This window comes from Malus sylvestris, chromosome 13 (assembly GCF_916048215.2).
Source record: "Malus sylvestris chromosome 13, drMalSylv7.2, whole genome shotgun sequence".
Taxonomy (NCBI): domain Eukaryota; kingdom Viridiplantae; phylum Streptophyta; class Magnoliopsida; order Rosales; family Rosaceae; genus Malus; species Malus sylvestris.
The window spans coordinates 4,279,774-4,302,872 of NC_062272.1; the positions used below are offsets into that span (position 1 = coordinate 4,279,774).

The 23,099-nt window shown below is 37.5% G+C and overlaps 2 protein-coding genes across 3 annotated transcripts; one reads left to right on the forward strand and one right to left on the reverse strand.

The window, feature by feature from the left end:
• Positions 1 to 5,086: 5,086 nt before the first annotated feature.
• On the forward strand, positions 5,087 to 7,286 carry LOC126595047 (uncharacterized). The gene is made up of 6 exons (XM_050261370.1): positions 5,087 to 5,229; positions 5,418 to 5,447; positions 5,599 to 5,700; positions 6,206 to 6,313; positions 6,539 to 6,593; positions 6,943 to 7,286. The coding sequence occupies exons 1-6, from the start codon at positions 5,138 to 5,140 to the stop codon at positions 7,012 to 7,014; spliced, it is 459 nt and encodes a 152-aa protein (XP_050117327.1). The 5' UTR covers positions 5,087 to 5,137; the 3' UTR covers positions 7,015 to 7,286.
• Positions 7,287 to 16,715: 9,429 nt separating this feature from the next.
• Positions 16,716 to 20,496, reverse strand: LOC126595048 (protein argonaute 7-like). 2 transcript variants are annotated; one of them, XM_050261372.1, is made up of 3 exons: positions 19,933 to 20,496; positions 18,388 to 19,627; positions 16,716 to 18,306 (listed from the first exon to the last, which is right to left on the reverse strand). In XM_050261372.1, exons 1-3 carry the CDS (start codon positions 20,288 to 20,290, stop codon positions 16,848 to 16,850), a joined length of 3,057 nt encoding a protein of 1,018 aa, XP_050117329.1. In that variant the 5' UTR covers positions 20,291 to 20,496; the 3' UTR covers positions 16,716 to 16,847. The 2 variants fall into 2 exon arrangements, with proteins under 2 accessions (XP_050117329.1, XP_050117328.1); XM_050261371.1 differs by having other exon boundaries at positions 18,388 to 19,630; positions 19,933 to 20,495.
• Positions 20,497 to 23,099: the final 2,603 nt, after the last annotated feature.

A 23,099-nucleotide genomic window follows, 5' to 3' on the forward strand; every position in this document is an offset into this window, starting at 1 on the left:
ATCGCCCATTTGATCATTCGCCCAGACGTGTCAGGACTCTGGAGTATCTGTCGAAGAGGGTGATTGGTAAGCACGATGATGGCGTGTGCTTGGAAATAAGGGCGAAGTTTCCGAGCAGACATGACCAATGCTAGAGCTAATTTCTCAATGTTGGAGTATCGTGTCTCCGCATCTTGTAGGGCTTTGCTAGCGTAGTAGACAGGTCGCTCAATATTCCCATCCTTTCGAATGAGAACGGAACTTACGGCTGAAGCTGATACCGATAGGTAGATAATGAGAATGTCTCCTACCTCGGGCTTGGAGAGTAGAGGGGCTTTACTCATGTACTCCTTGAGGTTTTTGAATGCCTCGGCACATTCATCAGTCCATGTAATGTACTTCCTACTTCCCTTAAGTGCTTTAAAAAAGGGAGCACATTTGTCTGTGGCCTTAGAAATGAACCTGGTTAAGGCTGCCACCTTGCCAGTAAGGCTCTGGATGTCCTTTGAAGTTACCGGTTCCTTCATGTCGAGGATTGCTTTGATCTTCTCGGGATTAGCTTCAATGCCTCGTTGGCTAATCATGAAACCTAAGAATTTGCCAGAGCCTACGCCGAAGGCACATTTGTTGGGGTTTAACCTCATTCGATACCTCTTCAAAATAGTGAAAGTTTCAGATAGGTTGGTGATGTGTTGGTCAGCATGTTTGCTCTTGACTAACATATCATCAACGTAAACTTCCATGCTTTTCCCAATCTGCTCGGCGAACATTGAGTTGACTAGTCTCTGATAAGTCGCTCCTGCATTCTTTAGGCCGAAAGGCATGACTTTATAGCAGTATAGTCCTCTGTCGGTAGTGAAGGCTGTGTGTTCTTGATCCGAAGGGTTCATGAGGATTTGGTTGTATCCTGAGTAAGCATCCATGAAGCTCAGGAGTTCACACCCGGCCGTAGAGTCTATAAGTCTGTCAATAAGAGGAAGAGGGAAGCTATCTTTCGGACACCCTTTGTTTAGGTCGGTGTAGTCAACACACATTCTCCACAAGACCTTTTGAAGCAAAAGACTTTCTTTGGTCGGATTTTTCTTAACAAGGACCACATTTGCTACCCATGTCGGGTAATTGACTTCGCGGACAAAGCCTATGCCTTTGAGTTTTTCAACTTCTGCTTTCATTGCCTCGTATCGTTCAACGTCATAAGATCTTCGCTTCTGTCTCACCGGCTTGATCTTGGGGTCAATACTCAAACGATGACAGATGACATCGGGAGAGATGCCTGGCATGTCCTCGTATGACCAGGCGAAGACTTCAGTGTTCTCTTTCAAAAAAGATATCAATGCTAACCGAAGGGGTGGTGACAATGTGGTGCCAATCTTCACCATGCGATCTGGATAATTTCTTGAGATAGGTACCTTCTCCAACTCTTCAGCAGGTTGGGCTTGCTGGGTGAAAGAGTCATCTCGAGGATCATCGGGTTGATTGTTGCTATCAGGAAGATCCAAGTTCGCTTCATCTAGGCTGGTCTTTGTGACTTGGTCATGTACAGACAGGGTTTCCTTGGGTCCGGGCAAGTGTTGTTGCTTAACTGAAGTGTTGTAACATGATCGTGCACTAAGCTGATCTCCTCTGATGTAGCCGTTGCCATGGGGGGTTGGAAATTTCATCAACAGCATATGCGTGGATACCATAGCCTTGAGATCATTGATGCCTGTGCGCCCAAAGATGACATTGTATGCCGTTGGGCAGTCAACCACTAGGAAGTTAGTGGTAATGGTAGCCGTGTAAGGGCCTGTACCAATAGTAAAGGGTAAATGTATGCTCCCTAAGGGTTGCACGATATCACCGGAGAAGCTTATCAGAGGAGAAATCGAGCGATCGAGCAAGTGTTCAGCTACACTGAGCGCCCTGAAAGCTTCGGCAAACATGATATTGACCGAAGCCCCTGTGTCTACGAGGATTCGTCGAACATCAAAGTTGGCTATGTGAGCCTCCACGATCAATGGGTCGTTATGAGGGTAGATGATGCCTCTTTCTTCCTCAGGGTAGAAACATATCGGATCCCAGTTAGGTTTTTGATACTTCCCTCCCCTGATGTCTTCCACGTGAAACACTTGGTGACCAGGCCTCAGACTTCGTTCACTGTTTTTCATGGCCCTATTGGAAGATTCAGATATGGGTGTGCCGTCGCTTATGGAATATATGACATTCACCTGGCGTTGGTTACGGTTATCCCTTTGAGGGTGAAGAAGGAATTGATCAATTTTTCCTTCTCGTGCCAAAGCTTCAATACGATCACGGAGGATGATACATTTCTCGCTATCATGGCCGTTATGCTCATGGTAGCAACAAAACGTGCCCGCGTTATTCGGGGGCGTGTAATCTGGGTGCCTCGGCTTTGGTTTTGGTATCAGGTGAGCTATGCTGGGGTAAATGGCCGCGCATGTGGCATTCAAGGGCGTGTATGTCTCATACCTTGGGGTAGGGGGTATCTTGACGCGGGTTTGACCCACTGCATTGACTGCCTGGGGGCGAGCGTTATTGTGGCGATACCCTTGGTTATCGGGATAGTGTCCCTTACTCTTTTTACTGAAAGGAGAGTGGTGAGGATGGAAATCCTTCCTCTTGCCTTGAAATTGATATGTCTGTTGATTCGGTGAAGCATTATGCAAGGCATGGGGAGGTGCCACTGCTGTTTGGGAAGTCGAGGTCTTCTCATTTAGGTGAGTCTGGCTTCCACCTCCCACTTGTTGATAAAGGATGGTTGTAGGGGGTTTCTCCTGATATGTCTTTGCCTCGGCGGAGGCATGGTTATAAGCCTGCGCCATCACCTCAGAGTAAGTCTTCCAAGTATTGGCATTGATCATGTATTTAAAGAAACAATCACGTAGGCCTGCCGTGAAGGCTTTGAGGGCAGTCTTGTCATCTGCCTCGGCACACCGGGAGTATTCATGGCTGAAGCGGCCAGCATACATACGTAATGACTCGTCTGGCTTCTGGCGGATAGTGTACAAGTCATCTGCAGAGTGCAAGCGATCGGTTTGGAAAATGTGTTGGGAAACAAATAGTTTCCTCAATTCCTCAAATGAGTCTACCGTCTCAGGTGTAAGACGACAATACCAATTTAGAGCTCCACCAGAGAGGGTGGAGGGGAAGAGAAGACATCGCTCTTCGTCGGTGTGCATCCGGTATGCCATGGTGGACTCAAAGAGGTTAAGGTGCTCAATCGGGTCCTCTTTTCCAGTATAAAGTTGCAAGCCAAGCTTTTGCTTTGTCTTTGCTTGAAGGGGGGTGTTGAGGATCCTCCTTGTAAGAGGGCCAGGCCTGGGTTGGTTCCAGTCAGGTATTTCAGCCTGACGTTCAGCCTTCAACTTGTTTACTTCCTCAAGAAGTTGTAGGACAAGGGGGTCCTAGCGGAGTTATGTGTCACTGGAGCTTTCTTTCGTAAATCTCCATCTCCTCTTGGAATTAGGAAGGTTTGATCAAGGGCATGAGATTTTTTCCTGGACTCGCTGTACTGGCTTCCAGGGTATGTCTGTCGGAACACCTCTGAGTCCCCTGTACCCTCATGTCTCTCTGGGACTTGTTGCCCCTTCCCCAAATTGGTGGCCGGCTTGGGCCGTGGCAGGGGACCGAGTCTCTCAGAAATCCTTGGGTCATTAATCTTTGAGCTTATATGGATGGAATTCTCTCGACGTTGCTTCAGGAAATCCCGACAATCGCGAAAGACGGCTTTCGATCCTTCTGCCCCTTCAGTAAAGAGGTGTCTCCCTCCACTTCTCATGGTTCGGGTCGAAGCAACTGGGTTAAGAGAAGCCTCATGTTGATTATCAAGTCGAGGGGTAATCTGTTCCCTATCAGGGATATCTATGTCGAATGCATGTGACCCTCCATGTTGGAGGGCACCCAGTTGATGGTTGACTTCCACGGGGGCAACAAGCTCGCGTGTCTGAGCTTGCCTAGCTTCGTGGAGTGTCTCGAAGAGCTTCTCATATTGCTCCTGGAGGACCTCATTCCTCATTGCTATCTTGTTGTTCTGAGCTTCCAACTCATCGACTTTAGCTTGAAGAAGAACTCGTTTTCCTTCCTTCTTTCGTTGTTTCGCACTATGTGCAAGGGGGGTGTCATTCTGTGTGCTGTGGCTTCCTTCGCTTCCCATGCTGGAGAGGGATGCCTGATCAAAAGAAAGTGTACGAATGATAGAAACCAGCTTGACACAGCTGAAGAGAGTAGGAATAAGTGTCGTTTCCCACAGACGGCGCCAAATGTTGATGCACAAAATCAGCGAAGACTTTGGTACAACAGAAAGTGTCAGGTTTTGTGACCTTCGCTTGTTTGCTTCGGTCACTAGTGAGGATAAGTACGTAAATGAATAGAGACAGAGAAGCAAACACAGGATGTACGTGGTTCACCCAGATTGGCTACGTCCACGGAGTAGAGGAGTTCTTATTAGTAGTGAAGGGCTTACACAAGTACAAAGGATCAAGCTCTCAATTTAGTGAGTTCTTGTGAATGATTTAACACAAAATGGCATTAGGCAATATTGTGGGGGAATGACCCCTATTTATAGAAAAACTTGTAGCTTTGTCACATTGACATGTGTCGTGTTGTGATTGGTTCTTGATGTCGACACGTGCTGCGCTCTGATTGGCTTCTAATCTTGACACGTGTCGAGTAGTGATTGGCCTCCTGGTCGGAGGGGAACTCTTCTGGGTCCTTGACAGTATAGCGTTGGCCGGTGCTCGGTAGTTTCGGGATTGGTCAAGTATGGTACAAACATAACTGTTTGATCAAATTTCAATAGAACCGATCTTTTGATTTGATGGATTAGGAGGAAGAGATTTTGAAAGGATCCCTTCGTGTACTCGGAACACGAACCGGTATAGGGCTGTTGGATAAGGACAAAAAGGTTCACATTTTTTTTTTTTTTTTTACTTTTCTTTTCCAGTTCGTGCCAATGAAGATATTTTGGGCTTGGGCCTGTACCCCTATAAGCCAGTAAAAATAATGCTGTCCATCCAAATTGGTCCGGGACCCAAATCGGGGACGTCGTTGGATCAAAGCCTATCATCCCTCCAGCTGCATCGTCGTTTACCTCCAGAGACCGATTTTCTGTGTGCAGAGAAGCAAGCGAGCTTTGCAAATCCAGTTTAGTCCAGCGCTCATGGACATCTCCCGCCAAAACAAAATTCAGAAATTCGAGGAGTTTGTCGACCAACGCCTCAAACCTGACCTCGTCCGCGCCATTGCTCAACGGTACCGTTTCGTACGCCCTCTCCCCACTACTTTACTGGAACCCGTTTTCTAGGGTTTTCTTTGCGTGCATTACCAATACCAAGGTCCAGTTGCATCAAATTTAATTGCTTATCAACTTTGATTAGGGTTTCCTATTTTCTTATCAAATTTAATTGTATATTTTTTTGGGTGTGATTCTTGCTTTGCAGGGACAAGGTGTTCGAGCAACAAAAAGTTTTGTATCCTTTTCGGTTTTCCCTCTTTCGTTTTGATTAATTAAATTTTACCCAAATGTGATTTTTTTTGGAAACTCGACATTCGGAATATGCAATTCCATTTGGTGTTTTTTGGTTTTTGAAGGTGTTTTCTTGACTTTCGTTCAAATTAAAGCTCGGATTTGCGGAAGAACATTGAGAATTTGGAGAAAAATAGTGTGACCAGTCTTAGGAGTTTGGTGAATCTTGGCTCTGAAGTTTATATGCAAGCTGACGTGTAAGTGTTAGCATCGCTGTATCGTTCAACTTTCTCTAATTGTGCTTTATATGGTACGGGAGATACGCATAAATAGAACCGGTTACAAACTTTCCATGAAAAATTGAGTAGGAGATATAATGTTACTAACCCGAAATGAGCCGTATGTAAACCACGTTTTGGTGCCTCTTTATTGACTTCTTAGTGTCCCTTGGGTTCTGATTTTGATTAAAACTTTGTAACCAATTCCATTTGTGTGTAAGTTTATATTCACTAGAATCACTACGTTGTTCGTAATCATAGGTATGTTGGGCTAAATTGGTAGTTACCACGATCCACGTCCACACATTGGAATCTTCATCAAAAGCATTATATGTTCGTATGTTTTGTTTACTAGTGTTGAAACTATTATCATTCTTAGTTTTGTTTCCATCTTTGATATCGATGGATTTTTAGTTTTTACCTGTTCCTTATTATTGCTGTGGGATGGGGCAGATTCACCTTCTCTCTGTCTGCATGTTCACAGGCCAGATACACGACGCATATTTGTAGATATTGGACTAGGATTTCATGTGGAGTTCACCTGGTCTGAAGCTTTAAATTACATATCTCAAAGAGAAGAAAAGTTAGCCAGGTACGAGCTTTTGTTGTAATTGTTCCATGTTGGTTTTCTTGGATGGTTTTATTATGGCAGATTGGATTACAGGACAGAAACAAAATAAAATTTGTCGAAATCTAGTAGATATTAGTGAAATGTATCCTACTAGATTCGTTGAAAAACCCCTTTTCCCTGTTTTAATATCTTCCGTCTTCTTTGATTAAGTACTGTCAAATTAATGCGTCTGATCAATCTCTGTAGGCAAGTTGAAGAGTGTACTAACCTTATTGCATCAATTAAAGCCCAGATAAAGCTGGTATGTTCACTTGCAGCAATGCTTTCTACTTTATTAGTTACATTTTTCCTTGGACATGGGTTGCAGAACTTGAAATTGTGTGATGGTCTCCGGTTTATCTCATTTGGATGGGATATTTTTGTGTTTTTTATAAGTATGTGTTCCTAATAATTCAGATAGTATTTGCTTCCAAAATAGAAAGTATAAGACAGAACGCCCGTAAAAAGGCAATATGAAATTGTGATCAAAGGATTAAAGCCTTTTCCCCTCCTTTAGAACTTCCAAATATCATATTCTTTGTGATTGTACAGAATTTGGCATAGTACTGGAAGTGTTTGCCTACAACAGTCTTACTATAAATTGCTTGCAGGTCTGCGAAGGGATTCGAGAATTACTCCAGCTTCCAGCAGAAGCAAAAACTGCCTCAGAGCGCATTTTTTGACATCGACAACTTAGTAAACTTGCTGTCTCATGACTTCCAAGTAAATCAGACTTGTCTACAGCTACATCTTTAAATTTTTGATTGAGTGTTGGCATGATTCTCTGCTGTTTCTTATTCTAAAAATTAAAAGCATGTGTCCCCTTTGACCTCGTTACAACCCTTGTTGTCGATTCAGAACTTGCGAAAGTGTGCTTGGCCATCAGGTATGTAAAGTAACATGATGTTATGGTAAAATGGGAGCATTTAACCTTCCATAGTTTCTTGAGCTTGAATTCACTTGCAAACTCAATTATACATGGTGCACTGGAAATGTGTCCATTTTCTCATGCTCACTCTTAACCCAACCCTGTCCCCAAAGACCAAAAATATACTCACCCGAAGGAGAGATTCTTGGGTACGGGCTGTGGCATCCTCAAACAATGGGTGTGGCACACACACCGTCGACCCATTGTGTGAGGCTGATGAATGAGGCAGCCTGTATCCAAGAATTCCGCCACCGGAAGTACACTCACCAACTTTGCAGTCCAAAGGGTTCTTGGGCTTATAACACAAGAATCTGCATGCTAAAATGCTAAAAATATTGGTTTTTGAAGCAATCGCATCAAAGAAAAAGAAAAAGAGACATGGTTGCAGGTTAAAGGTCAGAGATTTGAGCTGGCTCTCTGAGATGCCGCCTGATAATTTTCGTCTGGAGATGCCTCCTTTGGTCACCTCGAACGAAATTGATTTGATGGATAATACCGTAATTTTGCTGTACCAAATATTTACTTGCCCGTGGAAAACTGTGATCAATTGTTGCATTGAAGTGACAGCGAAATGACACTGGATTTCTTGATGGATCGATCAATCATCATTACTCATTTATTTTGTGTGATTCGAGAAAACTTCGATAAGGGTGCCCGATCACGTAAATTTTATATTTTGATTACATTCAAGCCTTTCACTTTCATTCATCTTTTAAAATATAGTTTTGGTAGTGTCACTTGTGGAATAAATACGTTCAAACAAAACACTGTTCATCTAATAGATGCTTATTATGTGATAGGTTGGGTTGAGATTGTAAAGTCTTTCACGTTGAAGTTGTTAGAGCATTTCCGAGAGAAGTTAAACAAGCAAGTGAATAGTATTAAAAAACTACTTTAGCTACTCAGTTAAATCTTTTTTTATCTCCAACAACTCTTTATTTTAACAAACTTTGAATATTTTGTTATTAGCAATTCAAATTCAACTCAATCATTTTATAAAACAACATTCTTTCTCTTCCTTTTCTTCTTGCTCCAGGATCTACCCTTGAATTTTATCATCATTTTAATATTAAACAAGAATAATTGAGGAAATTTTTCAATGTGTTGAGAACATTGTCTGGTATACAAAGTGCATGATACAATTGGTTAGATACTTGAAAAAGAATTTTTAACCACTTATATTGTGACATTTGGTGTAGTGTGCCGTGTTTCTGACATACTAAATTTTTTCTTGAATAGTTGCACTTCAAATTTAAAGAGTGACTATTCATTTTTATAATATAACCTCTTTTACAGCATCTAGATATATTTTTAAAATTTGATCCTTTTAAAATAGAGTTGTTTTACAGGAATTTGGATTCCATCTGAATTCAAATTTTACAATTGGTTAGATACTTGCTTATCCTCACATCCTATCTATTTATCGTACATCATAGGGTCATAAATTTTATATTGATTATTTTTATAGAAATAATAAAACAAAAGGCAATGGGAATATAAAAATGTTGACGTGGTTTAACCGTGACCGCATAAATAGAAGGGTATGGGATGAGGAGGGTCGACAATGCAGGTCCATACGTAAAATATATTTTACAAATGCATTGATATTTATATTTTGATTACATTCAAGCCTTTCACTTTCATTGATCTTTTAAAATATAGTTTTGGTAGTGTCACTTGTGGAATAAATATGTTCAAACAAAACATCGTTCATCCAATAGATGCATGTTACGTGATAGGTTGGGTTGAGGTTGTAATGTCTTGCACGTTGAAGTTGTTAGAGCATTTCCGAGAGAAGTTAAACAAGCAAGTGAACAGTACCAAAAAACTACTTTAGCTACTTAGTTTAATTTTGTTTTATCTCCAACAACTCTTTATTTTAACAAACTTTGAATATTTTGTTATTAGCAATTCAAATTCAACTCAATCATTTTATAAAACAACATTCTTTCTCTTCCTTTTCTTCTTCCTCCAGGATCTACCCTTGAATTTTATCATCATTTTAATATTGAACAAGAATAATTGAGGAAATTTTTCAATGTGTTGAGAACATTGTCTGGTATACAAAGTGCATGATACAATTGGTTAGATACTTGAAAAAGAATTTTTAACCACTTATATTGTGACATTTGGTGTAGTGTGCCGTGTTTCTGACATACTAAATTTTTTCTTGAATAGTTGCACTTCAAATTTAAAGAGTGACTATTCATTTTTATAATTTAAACTCTTTTACAGCATCTAGATATATTTTTAAAATTTGATCCTTTTAAAATAGAGTTGTTTTACAGGAATTTGGATTCCATCTGAATTCAAATTTTACAATTGGTTAGATACTTGCTTATCCTCACATCCTATCTATTTATCGTACATCATAGGATCATAAATTTTATATTGATTATTTTTATAGAAATAATAAAACAAAAGGCAATGGGAATATAAAAATGTTGACGTGGTTTAACCGTGACCGCATAAATAGAAGGGTATGGGATGAGGAGGGTCGACAATGCAGGTCCATACGTAAAATATATTTTACAAATGCATTGATATTTATATTTTGATTACATTCAAGCCTTTCACTTTCATTGATCTTTTAAAATATAGTTTTGGTAGTGTCACTTGTGGAATAAATATGTTCAAACAAAACATCGTTCATCCAATAGATGCATGTTACGTGATAGGTTGGGTTGAGGTTGTAATGTCTTGCACGTTGAAGTTGTTAGAGCATTTCCGAGAGAAGTTAAACAAGCAAGTGAACAGTACCAAAAAACTACTTTAGCTACTTAGTTTAATTTTGTTTTATCTCCAACAACTCTTTATTTTAACAAACTTTGAATATTTTGTGATTAGCAATTCAAATTCAACTCAATCATTTTATAAAACAACATTCTTTCTCTTCCTTTTCTTCTTGCTCCAGGATCTACCCTTGAATTTTATCATCATTTTAATATTAAACAAGAATAATTGAAGAAATTTTTCAATGTGTTGAGAACATTGTCTGGTATACTAAGTGCATAATACAATTGGTTAGATACTTGAAAAAGAATTTTTAACCACTTATATTGTGACATTTGGTGTAGTGTGCCGTGTTTGTGACATAATAAATTTTTTCTTGAATAGTTGCACTTCAAATTTAAAGAGTGACTATTCTTTTTTATAATATAAACTCTTTTACAACATCTAGATATATTTTTAAAATTTGATCCTTTTAAAATAGAGTTGTTTTATAGGAATTTGGATTCCATCTGAATTCAAATTTTACAATTGGTTAGATACTTGTTTATCCTCACATCCTATCTGTTTATCGTACATCATAGGGTCATAAATTTTATATTGATTTTATTTTTTTGAAATAATAAAACAAAAAGCAATGGGAATATAAAAATGTTGACGTGGTTTAATCATGACCACAGAAATAGAAGGGTATGGGATGAGGAGGGCCGACAATGCAGGTCCATACGTAAAATATATTTTACAAATGCATTGATATTTATATTTTGATTACATTCAAGCCTTTCACTTTCATTGATCTTTTAAAATATAGTTTTGGTAGTGTCACTTGTGGAATAAATATGTTCAAACAAAACATCGTTCATCCAATAGATGCATGTTATGTGATAGGTTGGGTTGAGGTTGTAATGTCTTGCACGTTGAAGTGGTTAGAGCATTTCCGAGAGAAGTTAAACACGCAAGTGAACAGTACCAAAAAACTACTTTAGCTACTTAGTTTATTTATTTTTTATCTCCAACAACTCTTTATTTTAACAAACTTTGAATATTTTGTTATTAGCAATTCAAATTCAACTCAATCATTTTATAAAACAACATTCTTTCTCTTCCTTTTCTTCTTGCTCCAGGATCTACCCTTGAATTTTATCATAATTTTAATATTAAACAAGAATAATTGAAGAAATTTTTCAATGTGTTGAGAACATTGTCTGGTATACTATGTGCATAATACAATTGGTTAGATACTTGAAAAAGAATTTTTAACCACTTATATTGTGACACTTGATGTACTGTACCGTGTTTGTGACACACTAAAAATTTTCTTGAATAGTTGCACTTCAAATTTAAAGAGTGACTATTCATTTTTATAATATAAACTCTTTTACAACATCTAGATATATTTTTAAAATTTGATCCTTTTAAAATAGAGTTGTTTTACAGGAATTTGGATTCCATCTGAATTCAAATTTTACAATTGGTTAGATACTTGTTTATCCTCACATCCTATCTGTTTATCGTACATCATAGGGTCATAAATTTTATATTGATTTTTTTTATAGAAATAATAAAACAAAAAGCAATGGGAATATAAAAATGTTGACGTGGTTTAACCGTGACCACATAAATAGAAAGGTATGGGATGAGGAGGGCTGAAAATGCAGGTCCATACGTAAAATATATTTTACAAATGCATTGATATTTATATTTTGATTACATTCAAGCCTTTCACTTTCATTGATCTTTTAAAATATAGTTTTGGTAGTGTCACTTGTGGAATAAATATGTTCAAACAAAACATCGTTCATCCAATAGATGCATGTTATGTGATAGGTTGGGTTGAGGTTGTCATGTCTTGCACGTTGAAGTTGTTAGAGCATTTCCGAGAGAAGTTAAACAAGCAAGTGAACAGTACCAAAAAACTACTTTAGCTACTTAGTTTATTTATTTTTTATCTCCAACAACTCTTTATTTTAACAAACTTTGAATATTTTGTTATTAGCAATTCAAATTCAACTCAATCATTTTATAAAACAACATTCTTTCTCTTCCTTTTGTTCTTGCTCCAGGATCTACCCTTGAATTTTATCATCATTTTAATATTAAACAAGAATAATTGAAGAAATTTTTCAATGTGTTGAGAACATTGTCTGGTATACTATGTGCATAATACAATTGGTTAGATACTTGAAAAAGAATTTTTAACCACTTATATTGTGACACTTGATGTACTGTACCGTGTTTGTGACACACTAAAATTTTTCTTGAATAGTTGCACTTCAAATTTAAAGAGTGACTATTCATTTTTATAATATAAACTCTTTTACAGCGTCTAGATATATTTTTAAAATTTGATCCTTTTAAAATAGAGTTGTTTTATAGGAATTTGGATTCCATCTGAATTCAAATTTTACAATTGGTTAGATACTTGTTTATCCTCACATCCTATCTGTTTATCGTACATCATAGGGTCATAAATTTTATATTGATTTTTTTTATAGAAATAATAAAACAAAAAGCAATGGGAATATAAAAATGTTGACGTGGTTTAACCGTGACCACATAAATAGAAAGGTATGGGATGAGGAGGGCTGAAAATGCAGGTCCATACGTAAAATATATTTTACAAATGCATTGATATTTATATTTTGATTACATTCAAGCCTTTCACTTTCATTGATCATTTAAAATATAGTTTTGGTAGTGTCACTTGTGGAATAAATATGTTCAAACAAAACATCGTTCATCCAATAGATGCATGTTATGTGATAGGTTGGGTTGAGGTTGTAATGTCTTGCACGTTGAAGTTGTTAGAGCATTTCCGAGAGAAGTTAAACAAGCAAGTGAATAGTACCAAAAAACTGCTTTAGTTACTTAGTTTAATTTTTTTTTATCTCCAACAACTCTTTATTTTAACAAACTTTGAATATTTTGTTATTAGCAATTCAAATTCAACTCAATCATTTTATAAAACAACATTCTTTCTCTTCCTTTTGTTCTTGCTCCAGGATCTACCCTTGAATTTTATCATCATTTTAATATTAAACAAGAATAATTGAAAAAAAATTTCAATGTGTTGAGAACATTGTCTGGTATACTAAGTGCATAATACAATTGGTTAAATAATTGAAAAAGAATTTTTAACCACTTATATTGTGACACTTGGTGTAGTGTGCCGTGTTTGTGACATACTAAAATTTTTCTTGAATAGTTGCACTTCAAATTTAAAGAGTGACTATTCATTTTTATAATATAAACTCTTTTACAGCATCTAGATATATTTTTAAAATTTGATCCTTTTAAAATAGAGTTGTTTTACAGGAATTTGGATTCCATCTGAATTCAAATTTTACAATTGGTTAGATACTTGTTTATCCTCACATCCTATCTGTTTATCGTACATCATAGGGTCATAAATTTTATATTGATTTTTTTTATAGAAATAATAAAACAAAAAGCAATGGGAATATAAAAATGTTGACGTGATTTAACCGCGACCACAGAAATAGAAGGGTATGGGATGAGGAGGGCCGACAATGCAGGTCCATACGTAAAATATATTTTACAAATGCATTGATATTTATATTTTGATTACATTCAAGCCTTTCACTTTCATTGATCTTTTAAAATATAGTTTTGGTAGTGTCACTTGTGGAATAAATATGTTCAAACAAAACATCGTTCATCCAATAGATGCATGTTATATGATAGGTTGGGTTGAGGTTGTAATGTCTTGCACATTGAAGTTGTTAGAGCATTTCCGAGAGAAGTTAAACAAGCAAGTGAACAGTACCAAAAAACTACTTTAGCTACTTAGTTTATTTATTTTTTATCTCCAACAACTATTTCTTTTAACAAACTTTGAATATTTTGTTATTAGCAATTCAAATTCAACTCAATCATTTTATAAAACAACATTCTTTCTCTTCCTTTTCTTCTTGCTCCAGGATCTACCCTTGAATTTTATCATCATTTTAATATTAAACAAGAATAATTGAAGAAATTTTTCAATGTGTTGAGAACATTATCTGGTATACTAAGTGCATAATACAATTGGTTAGATACTTGAAAAAGAATTTTTAACCACTTATATTGTGACACTTGATGTACTGTACCGTGTTTGTGACACACTAAAATTTTTCTTGAATAGTTGCACTTCAAATTTAAAGCGTGACTATTTATTTTTATAATATAAACTCTTTTACAGCATCTAGATATATTTTTAAAATTCGATCCTTTAAAAATAGAGTTGTTTTACAGGAATTTGGATTCCATATGAATTCAAAATTTAGGAATTATAGGAATCCTCACATCCTATCTGTTTATCTTACATTATAGGATCATAAGTTATTTTAAATTTTTTATTTTAAATTAAACACAAATAATACTTAACAAAAATTGATCGTACGATATACAATGAACAATTAAAATGTGAGAATACCTAAGATTCTCACTAAAGATGATCCTTATCCGTTTCACAGCATCTGCTGGAGATGATATAAAGGCTTGCCTATGACCGAAAACAGAAATCCTAGTCACCCCTACATGGTAATACTGTAGTGTAGTATCCAAAGGCTACATGTACGGAGCTGTGGACAAATCACATCACACAGATGTCAAGTTTTCTTGTCCAATTAGACATAAATTCTACCATTATTGAACAACACATGCAGCTTTGGAGGTCTGCCGTCCCACTTCTCATGTCTTCTCATGCCCTTCAGTTTTGTATGATTATGGTTAAGTTATATCAATATTTTATATTATTTTTTATAAATATAAAAAATAAAAAATAATAATAATATAAAATATTAACATAGTTTAATCGTGACCACACAAACAGAAGAGCACGAGAAGTGAGAGAGCAGAGAATCTGCCTCATGCAGCTTTGCTTTCATTTTGTTACTGTCTAAGAATCGTTTGCGCATAGTTGATTGAGTTTAGTACACTCTATTTATCGTACATCTCTAGATAAATGCATGAAGAAATTCCGATAGAACTGAATTATTAGGTTTGTTATGAAGTAAGATTGAGCTAGTGTGGGGTATACACTTAACAAGAGTGTCAAGTTCCGAGGTATACAATATCCATGTATGTATGTATCTACCTACTGTCTAGAGAGCTTCGATGAGAGTCGGGAGAACAGAGGGTAGGGGCTTGGGGGGCGCCCTGCCAAAATCCAAGTTGTGTCCCAGTCGTTCTGTTTTTTCTCGTGGGCGTGCAGTACTTAAAAGTAACACTTTGACGCATACACAATGTAATGCACAAATACACAGAGAAAGGAAAGGGTTCCTATCCCTTCTTTCTAGTCAATCAAATCAATGGATTTATGTTATTAAAATTTGATCCAACGACTATAAATAGGGATCAACTTTAAAAATTATAATAACTTCAGTTGTTGAATCAAATTTCAATAACACGAATTCACTGATTTGGTGGATTAAGAGAAAGGGATCCGGAGAGCATCCTTCCCACAAAGAAGGGAATATACGAGCTATTTACCTAAAACAGTTTATTGTTATGTAACGTCTCAGTTCAACAATGATGATGAACAGATTCTGGGTGAGTTATGAGAAGCACAGAGTAGGAGAGAGAGAAAATAATGGTGGGAAAAAGCCAGGGTTTTGCAAAGCTGAAGAGACAAAGGGGGATGTCCAAAGTCAGACTTAGTACTGATTTGGTACTAAGGTGTTTTTATAAAAAGTAAGTATAAAGAAAGTTAAGCTAAAACAGATGTTTGGTAAACACTTAAAAACAGCTTATTTTCATAGTTTTGAATAAAAAAAAGTTTAAAACGTGAAACAGTAAAAATAAGCTTATTCTCACAATACAGCATAAACAATTTTTTTTAAAACACATCAATACCAAATCAGTTAGACTCCCTTTACTTCATATCCTACCCTTTCTTGGCTCTTCATTGTCTTCTTCCTCCTCCATCTCTAGGAATTAACTTGGTTACTGAACAATTCAGCAGCTACTTCTGCTTACACCCAATCCCGTATGAACACGTGTCTAAATTTTAATTTTTTTAATCAAAATTTAAACACATGCCTATACGAAATTGGATATAAGCAGCAGAAGTGACTGCTGAAAATTCAGCAGCCAAGTCTTGTTCCCATCTCTATCTCTCTCTCTTTAGAATTATTCAAATGGGCTGGCATATGGTAGTCGCGACAGCTTTTGCTTCAGATTCTGAGTGACTGATACCATTCATTGGGGGGACCATATATACATACACAGAGATATAGATATATATATAAAATATGAAAGTGCTTTTTTCATCAAGTGTTTTCTCACTTTTGCTTTCTATTCTTCTTGCCGTCTGCATAGTTTTGCACAGTTTGCATGCATGGTAGAGTAATTACACTGAAAAGGCCATGTCACATTTCTCTCTTCTACAGCCCTTTTGCCCCGACCACCACCTCTGCACTCTCAAGTCTCAACCTAAGATCCTCTCCCCTCTCTCCTCATGTTACAAATTATACTCATGTTACAAATGATAGTTTTGTAGCAATGGAAACGATTCTGCTCTATCCACAAGTGTATATTACTGACGACAGCAACGCATAAGATTTATCCAGGATAATGAACTAATTAAACTATAAAATGATAATTTTAGTTGATGTTTGTAGCTAAATTGTTTACATGTGTATGTTGATAGCTGCAGATAAAATCCGTCTCGGACTATTTACCAACTTTGACAGTGTCAAATATTTGACAAGGGTTTACGATGAGTTTGGCATGCAGATTAATCATCATAAGTTGAGCTGTTCTGTTACATTGGCCTAACCATCTCCGTGGCCTTGACTATAATTAAACTAATGAATTAACTGCCATGTTAAGGAGGTTAATTAAAGAGATTAAAACTCAGCAGTAAAACATGAGTTTCTTAACATTCTCACTAAGTTTTGGTAAAGCCATTTCCTTCGGAGGGCCAGCTCTGGTGAGTGTCGAACCACTTCTGGTATAAGTTGTGGATTCTGACCTCTCAAGGTAAAGCCTGCCTCGATATGCCGCCAAGTGAGCGTAGTAAGCCGGGGGCACCAGAGAAACCGGCTTCGTGCACCTTGCGTAAGTGTAGCACAGAATGTTGACCAGCTTCTGCAGTTCATCTGAAGTGAACAGGTTTTCATCCCACAATATGTGGTAATGAGTTGGCCTGCTTGTCCCCTTAACACCCCAATGGCTGCAAAGATAGAAGTCGAATTCTTTCGGGTGAGTGATCACGGTATCCACAACGGTTCCAGGGGGAATGTTTTCGTCGAGTAACTGGTTCTGCTTCGAAGACAGATCAATTTTGAAAGGGAACAGCCTTGTGTGATGCCTCTTTTGAACCACTGCAAATGTTATGGGAGGTGCATAACCGGGAAAATTTGAACATGCCCCTTTAATGGCTTGCAACTCCTCTTGAAGCACTTTGTAGAATTGCGTTTCGCTTACCCCGTCTCTGAAGAAAATGATTCTCTTGGGAAGTTTGCCAACTTCCTGGCGAAACTCATTCAATAATTCTTCCACCATTGCGTCGAGATCCTGGATGATTTCTTGTCGATGCGTCTGAGACCTCATTCTTGACACATACTTATTTGCCGCCGGCCAGTTCATGCTACCAACCACAGCAGCAACAGAAGGACTAAAATCATCGAGTGGGTGCGGATGAGTCACATCCGCACCCATAAAGATCACCGGTTCACCAGCCTGAAGCAGCCGCGGGATTTGTGTTGGTAATGAATTGTACAAAGAAACCGTGCATCCTCCAACTTTTGCATTGATCTTGAGAGCAAGATTTGCCAAAAACTGTGAACCCATCTTCCCGAGGTTTGAGTACAAGCAGCATTGGCTTAAAATCCCAACGCTTGTATCCGCAATTCGCTTGAGATCTGCGTAGCCTTTGTGCTTTCTTTCCATCACACACATAAGCAGCTGGAGGTTGTTTGATGCAGCTCTTTGGATTCTTTTGAGCTTGGATTCTAACAGCGACACATTGTTAAGCACTTGGGATGGTTCGAATTGGGGGCTAACAATCGTGTTCTTGTTGAGGAAGATTCCCAATTGTTCACATCTTTGAGATAGCTGGCGTATGAATTTTGGGATGCTATTCTTCTGATCAGGGGTGCCACCGAAACCAATCAACGCCCACCTCTCGATTCGAGTACCTTCAAACACATGGCTGTTTATAAGATTCCATTGCCGATCAAGACGAGAGGGAACTAGGTCTCTTACGTGACCACCATCACCAAGCTTTAGCTTTGGAGGTTGAAGAACTCTTCCTTTTAATCGAGTCATGTCTCTCGAAACATGGAGCTTGAATTCTCTTTCCTGAATGCCACTGTGAAGAAAAAAACTGAAATGAACATCCACAAATAATCATAAAGCAAACTGAAATACATTTTAGAAGTTGAGAGATTACCTTGTTGGCCCAACAGGACCTCTCATGACTCCATCTATAATGGCTTTTCGTTCTTTGGGGCGTTGGCAGCCCATCTTAAGTATCCTTGCAGTTTGATCATCGGACAGTTTCCCGAGAAACTTCTGGCCTTCACAGATCATGCATAGCTCCATCGGAAGATAGCACGGTTTACTCCTACTAATCTGCAAACAAGGCAAATTCCTGAATTGTATATCATAATTATAGTGATCCTTGAAGTAAGTCAACAGCCTCAAATTCTTCCCATCCCTGTCTGCAAACCAAAGATTTTCTGTGGCTTCTTCGGTCAAGCCACAAACGCGGTATCTCTGGACAGTTTCTCTGTGGCAAACAAAGACCCTGATGTTCTTCAATGCCTTCTCCACTTCTTTCCTTTCTTTATCAGTTAAGCCCCTTGTCTTCCTTTGAGGAAGGTCTTGAAGAAACTCGAGGCGCTTCTGCAAGTATGGGATCACTCCAACGCTTTCGTGGAATGCAGTCACGGAGAAATCAACGTTGAGAGCTAGTCCTTGTTGTGTTGGTCGAAGGCTCTGGAAGAACCCTCTCAGTCCTACAGCCCCTCCTCCAATTTCTTTACTTCCTCCCATTGAACTCGAATAGAGTGATCTTCCCACAGGTACACACTTCTCCAACGGCGCCTCCCTCAAGACGACATCCAAGGCATGGAGATAATCCTGAGGAATCGGCTTCCATTCATTGCCCTCCTTGCTCAAGTAACTACTCAATTCCTTCGCATCTATCTTTGACACAAGTCTGATATTTATACGAAAAAGTTTATGTTCTTGATGCTTCTCCTGTAAGTCACTGAATGCTCCATATGGCAATGTTGGCTTGCTTGTGGGGATGGGAAGGCTTATATAGAACTCAAGCCTATCGTCTTGGAATTCGACTGCACTGTAAAGATTCTTCCGGCCATCATAAGCTGGAATTGCACCGGATAGCACAGCCGAGTTATCCTCGATCAGCTTCTGTTTGATCATTCTAGCAACTTCCTTCGACGGGTTAGGGGAAATGTCGACATTGTAATGGAAAATTTGTTGCGATAAATCGAATTGGACAAGAAAATGGTTAGCCAAGAGGGAGATTACAGTGCCCTCCACACCACCAGAATCTGGCCTCCTTGCAGTCACTATTGCTTTTCCTGTTCTTGCAGCTGTGAGCAACTTCCTTCCATCTTCTCCTTTAAAGGGTGAACTGGTTTGCTTCTGATACCCCTCTAAAGCTTCTGATTAATAGTAACAAGATTACTAAAAAGTTTAAGGAATTTGAAGCCTAAAATCAACCATTTTTATTGAAATTAATGCTTTTGAACTGGTAACAAATATCATTTTTTCAACAATCACCCTTCTCATTGTAGATAAATTTCTATCCATCTCTATAGCTGAAAGTAAATTACTGGGAGAACAAGAACCAACTATGTAAAACTGAAGGTAAAATATAAAAACCAAAACTTTGAAACACAGAGAGAAAAATGGCATGCAAAGAAAGGGGAAATAGCAAAAAAAAGCAGAGAGCTTTGAGGCTTACCTGGTGAAATTGTGAGTTGGGCCAGCTGGGTTTCGGAGGAGGCCGCGAAAGGAGGAGTATTGAGCCTGCAGGAATGTTTCTGGAGGTGGGTTTTTGATCGGAAGTGGTGGTTTGGAGGCAGAGGTGGAGTTAGAGCGAGTTGCAGAGGGAGGAGAGGAGGGAGAGGAAGAAGAGCTGGGTAGGAAGAGGAGTATCTCTGATTATACTGGTTCTGGTTGCAGAAACCGAACTGGTTTGTGTGGCGGATTAGTTGGTGGTGGTGGTGGTACTTCTGAGGATTGGCTCTGCTGCCGCCCCTCAGACTTCTGGTGTTGGGGTGGTATTTCTGGTCGCCATTGGAGTTTTCTGTGTCTTCCATGGCTTGATTGAGTGAGAATACAGGAGTGAGAAAGGAAGAATGGCTGTGTGCATGAGAGAGAGAGAGAGAGAGAGAGAGAGAGAGAGGAGAGAGAGATGCCTGAGCAGAAAGCAGAAGTTGTGTGTAGTTATTGCAGAGAGACAGAGAGAGTTTGAGTTTGAGTTCCGAAAATCCTATGGGGGTTCTTTATGTCGAGATGGTTTTGATACTGGTAAGTTGAAGGGAAAAGTGGACCGATGCCTGAGAAAAGGTTAAAACACCAAATACTTTTGGACTAGTCTTCAAAAAAAATTTATACTTTTGGATTTTTTTTTTTAACAAACGATATTATTTACATTGAGAATAGTAATAATATGGTTTAAATTTATTTTTTACGGGAATTAAACATATGACTTCTCACCTGCAAGTGAAAAGAAATATCACTGAATCGTAGGATTATGACATTTGGACTTACTAATGCAGTCTATACTTAGGGTAGAGTAAATATTTGGTGTGGTTAATTGGTTAGGGCAGCTTTCAATCTCAATAAGAACAAAATGAAATAAATTTCGTAGCTTTTTATAAATGACGTGACCAAGCTACGCTATTAAAAAAAATTATTAATTTTTGCAAAAAATAAAACTTTAGACTATTTTCGGATAACTCAAAAACTATACAGAGTGAAATCGAAATACACAAAATTCTTAGCCTTTGTAAAAGTTACTTTGAGGATTATATGATCTGGTTGTTTACTCAATTTTTTTTACATAACGTATTGTACAATTGATACGAGACATTATATACTATGCTCTTCTATTTTACAGTATTGATTATTCAAACACCCTTTTTGTTTCATTGACTACCTGTCAAACATATGGATTCTTCGACCTTAACCTTAGACCTTGTCCTTGAAAATGCATGGAAGTCAAACGAGGATGGAAAAGGTTTGTTGATAGTGATTAGGGTTCTTATCCTTTTACACTATTTTTTTATTCATCTTTTGTACTTTGTTCCTCCCTTTCTACAATTCATAATATTTGACTGCCTATTTTCTCCTCTTTTTTTTAAGGCATCATTGTCCTTGAAAACGGTTGATTTGGATCTTTTGGGACCATTTTTATGCGACCTCCAAGTGTTTTTTTATTAGTTTTAAGTGTTGTTATTAATGCGGGGGTGTTTTAAACCTCGAGTGAATAAAAATTCAACACTCTATACACTAAAATATTATAATATATACTTGACCTACAAGTGTTAGTTAAGGTTGAAAAGTTATGAGAACAAATAAAATTGTGTTTTACTAGCTCCTTCGAATATCGATTTTGGCTATGTGTTAATAATTTGTGCATTAATTGATTAGTTTATAATTTATTTGTACAATCACATGAACTGAAATAGTGCAAGAGATTAAAAGAGAAGCGTTTAGATTAGAAGTGGGTTCCAAAAATTGAACCGAACACTGAATCGAACTTGAAAAAAACTGAACTAAACCAAATAGTAGTTTTGGTTTGATTTTCGATTTTATCAAAAAACCAAACCGAATGAAACCGAACCCATCCTTAAATTATATCATTATTTTTCAATACACACATGATGAAGTGCATTTACAAATATCTGCATTTCTTTGTGTATTGAACATTATTGAACATTTTTCCCGATTGTATTTCCACTTTTTAGTACTACTGGCAGCCCCCCATTTGCCCCATCTTTTGTGAACATGATTAGTGCTCGTGTGATGATAAGATCATAAGAGAAGGGACCATTGATCCACTTAGGAAGGTGGGCCCCTTTGTATTTTAAGGATAAACATTGTTGGAATGTGGTGATAGGACAATATGATTAGTGTGGAGCCTATAAGCATTGTGATAATTGGAGCAATGGCCTTTGAATTTTTGTTCAATTTGAGTTTTTGATCCTTACATTAAAAATTCGTCAAAATTAATTTCAGAATTGGTCTAATGTAGAGCAATAAAGATTTTGGCTAACTCCGTTATAACTTTCATTCAAAATAAAGGATTTAAAGGGACAAAAAATAGATGAAATTTTTAACAGAGTTGGCCAAAAAGATTATTACTCCACATTATAAAAAGTTCAATAACCAATACTCATGAATTTTTAACTCAGAGAACAAAACTTTAATTGAGCCAAAGTTAAAAAATTGTTGCTCCAATTTCTCATAAATGTTTAATTTATTCAAATTTAAGACCACATCATATCCATTGTTCACTATTTTTTTTAAGAAAACCTCGATGATCCATTGTTCATGATTTTTTTTTTTTTTTTGCCCATGTAGCCTCCATTGTTTTGGTTTGTACAATATGAACAACATTTACATGAGTTTACGTCAGAGAATCTTACATACAGTTTAAATTTATTACAACATTTACTATGTGAAGAGAATGATAACATGTTGAACGTTTTCACTCGAGTTTTTCTTCTTACTACGTTCCTTTGGCGGTGTCAATATTCTTGATGCTCATGATGACAACTTGGAAAAGAAAAGGAAAGCAACAAGTGAGAAATGCAAATCCAAATTGGATACAAACAAGGAAGAAAGAGAGAAAACAGAATGGAGACAAAAGATCAAATCCTCCCCACTGCAACAATGGAAGTCAATTCAAGCAAATCTGATCGAACCCGATTAGCAGAAATTAACGGCTCTTAAGTTTGATTAGCGGAAACTAATTGCTATGTTTATCGTTTATGTCATCATTATTGCGTCATGCAAGATTATCTGTTACCAGCACTCCAATTTTAAATGGATGAATATTATGAAAGTTGAAGTCAAGATTTCACTTTCATCTCCAACCGTTGCTTTTGCTTTGATCATGAT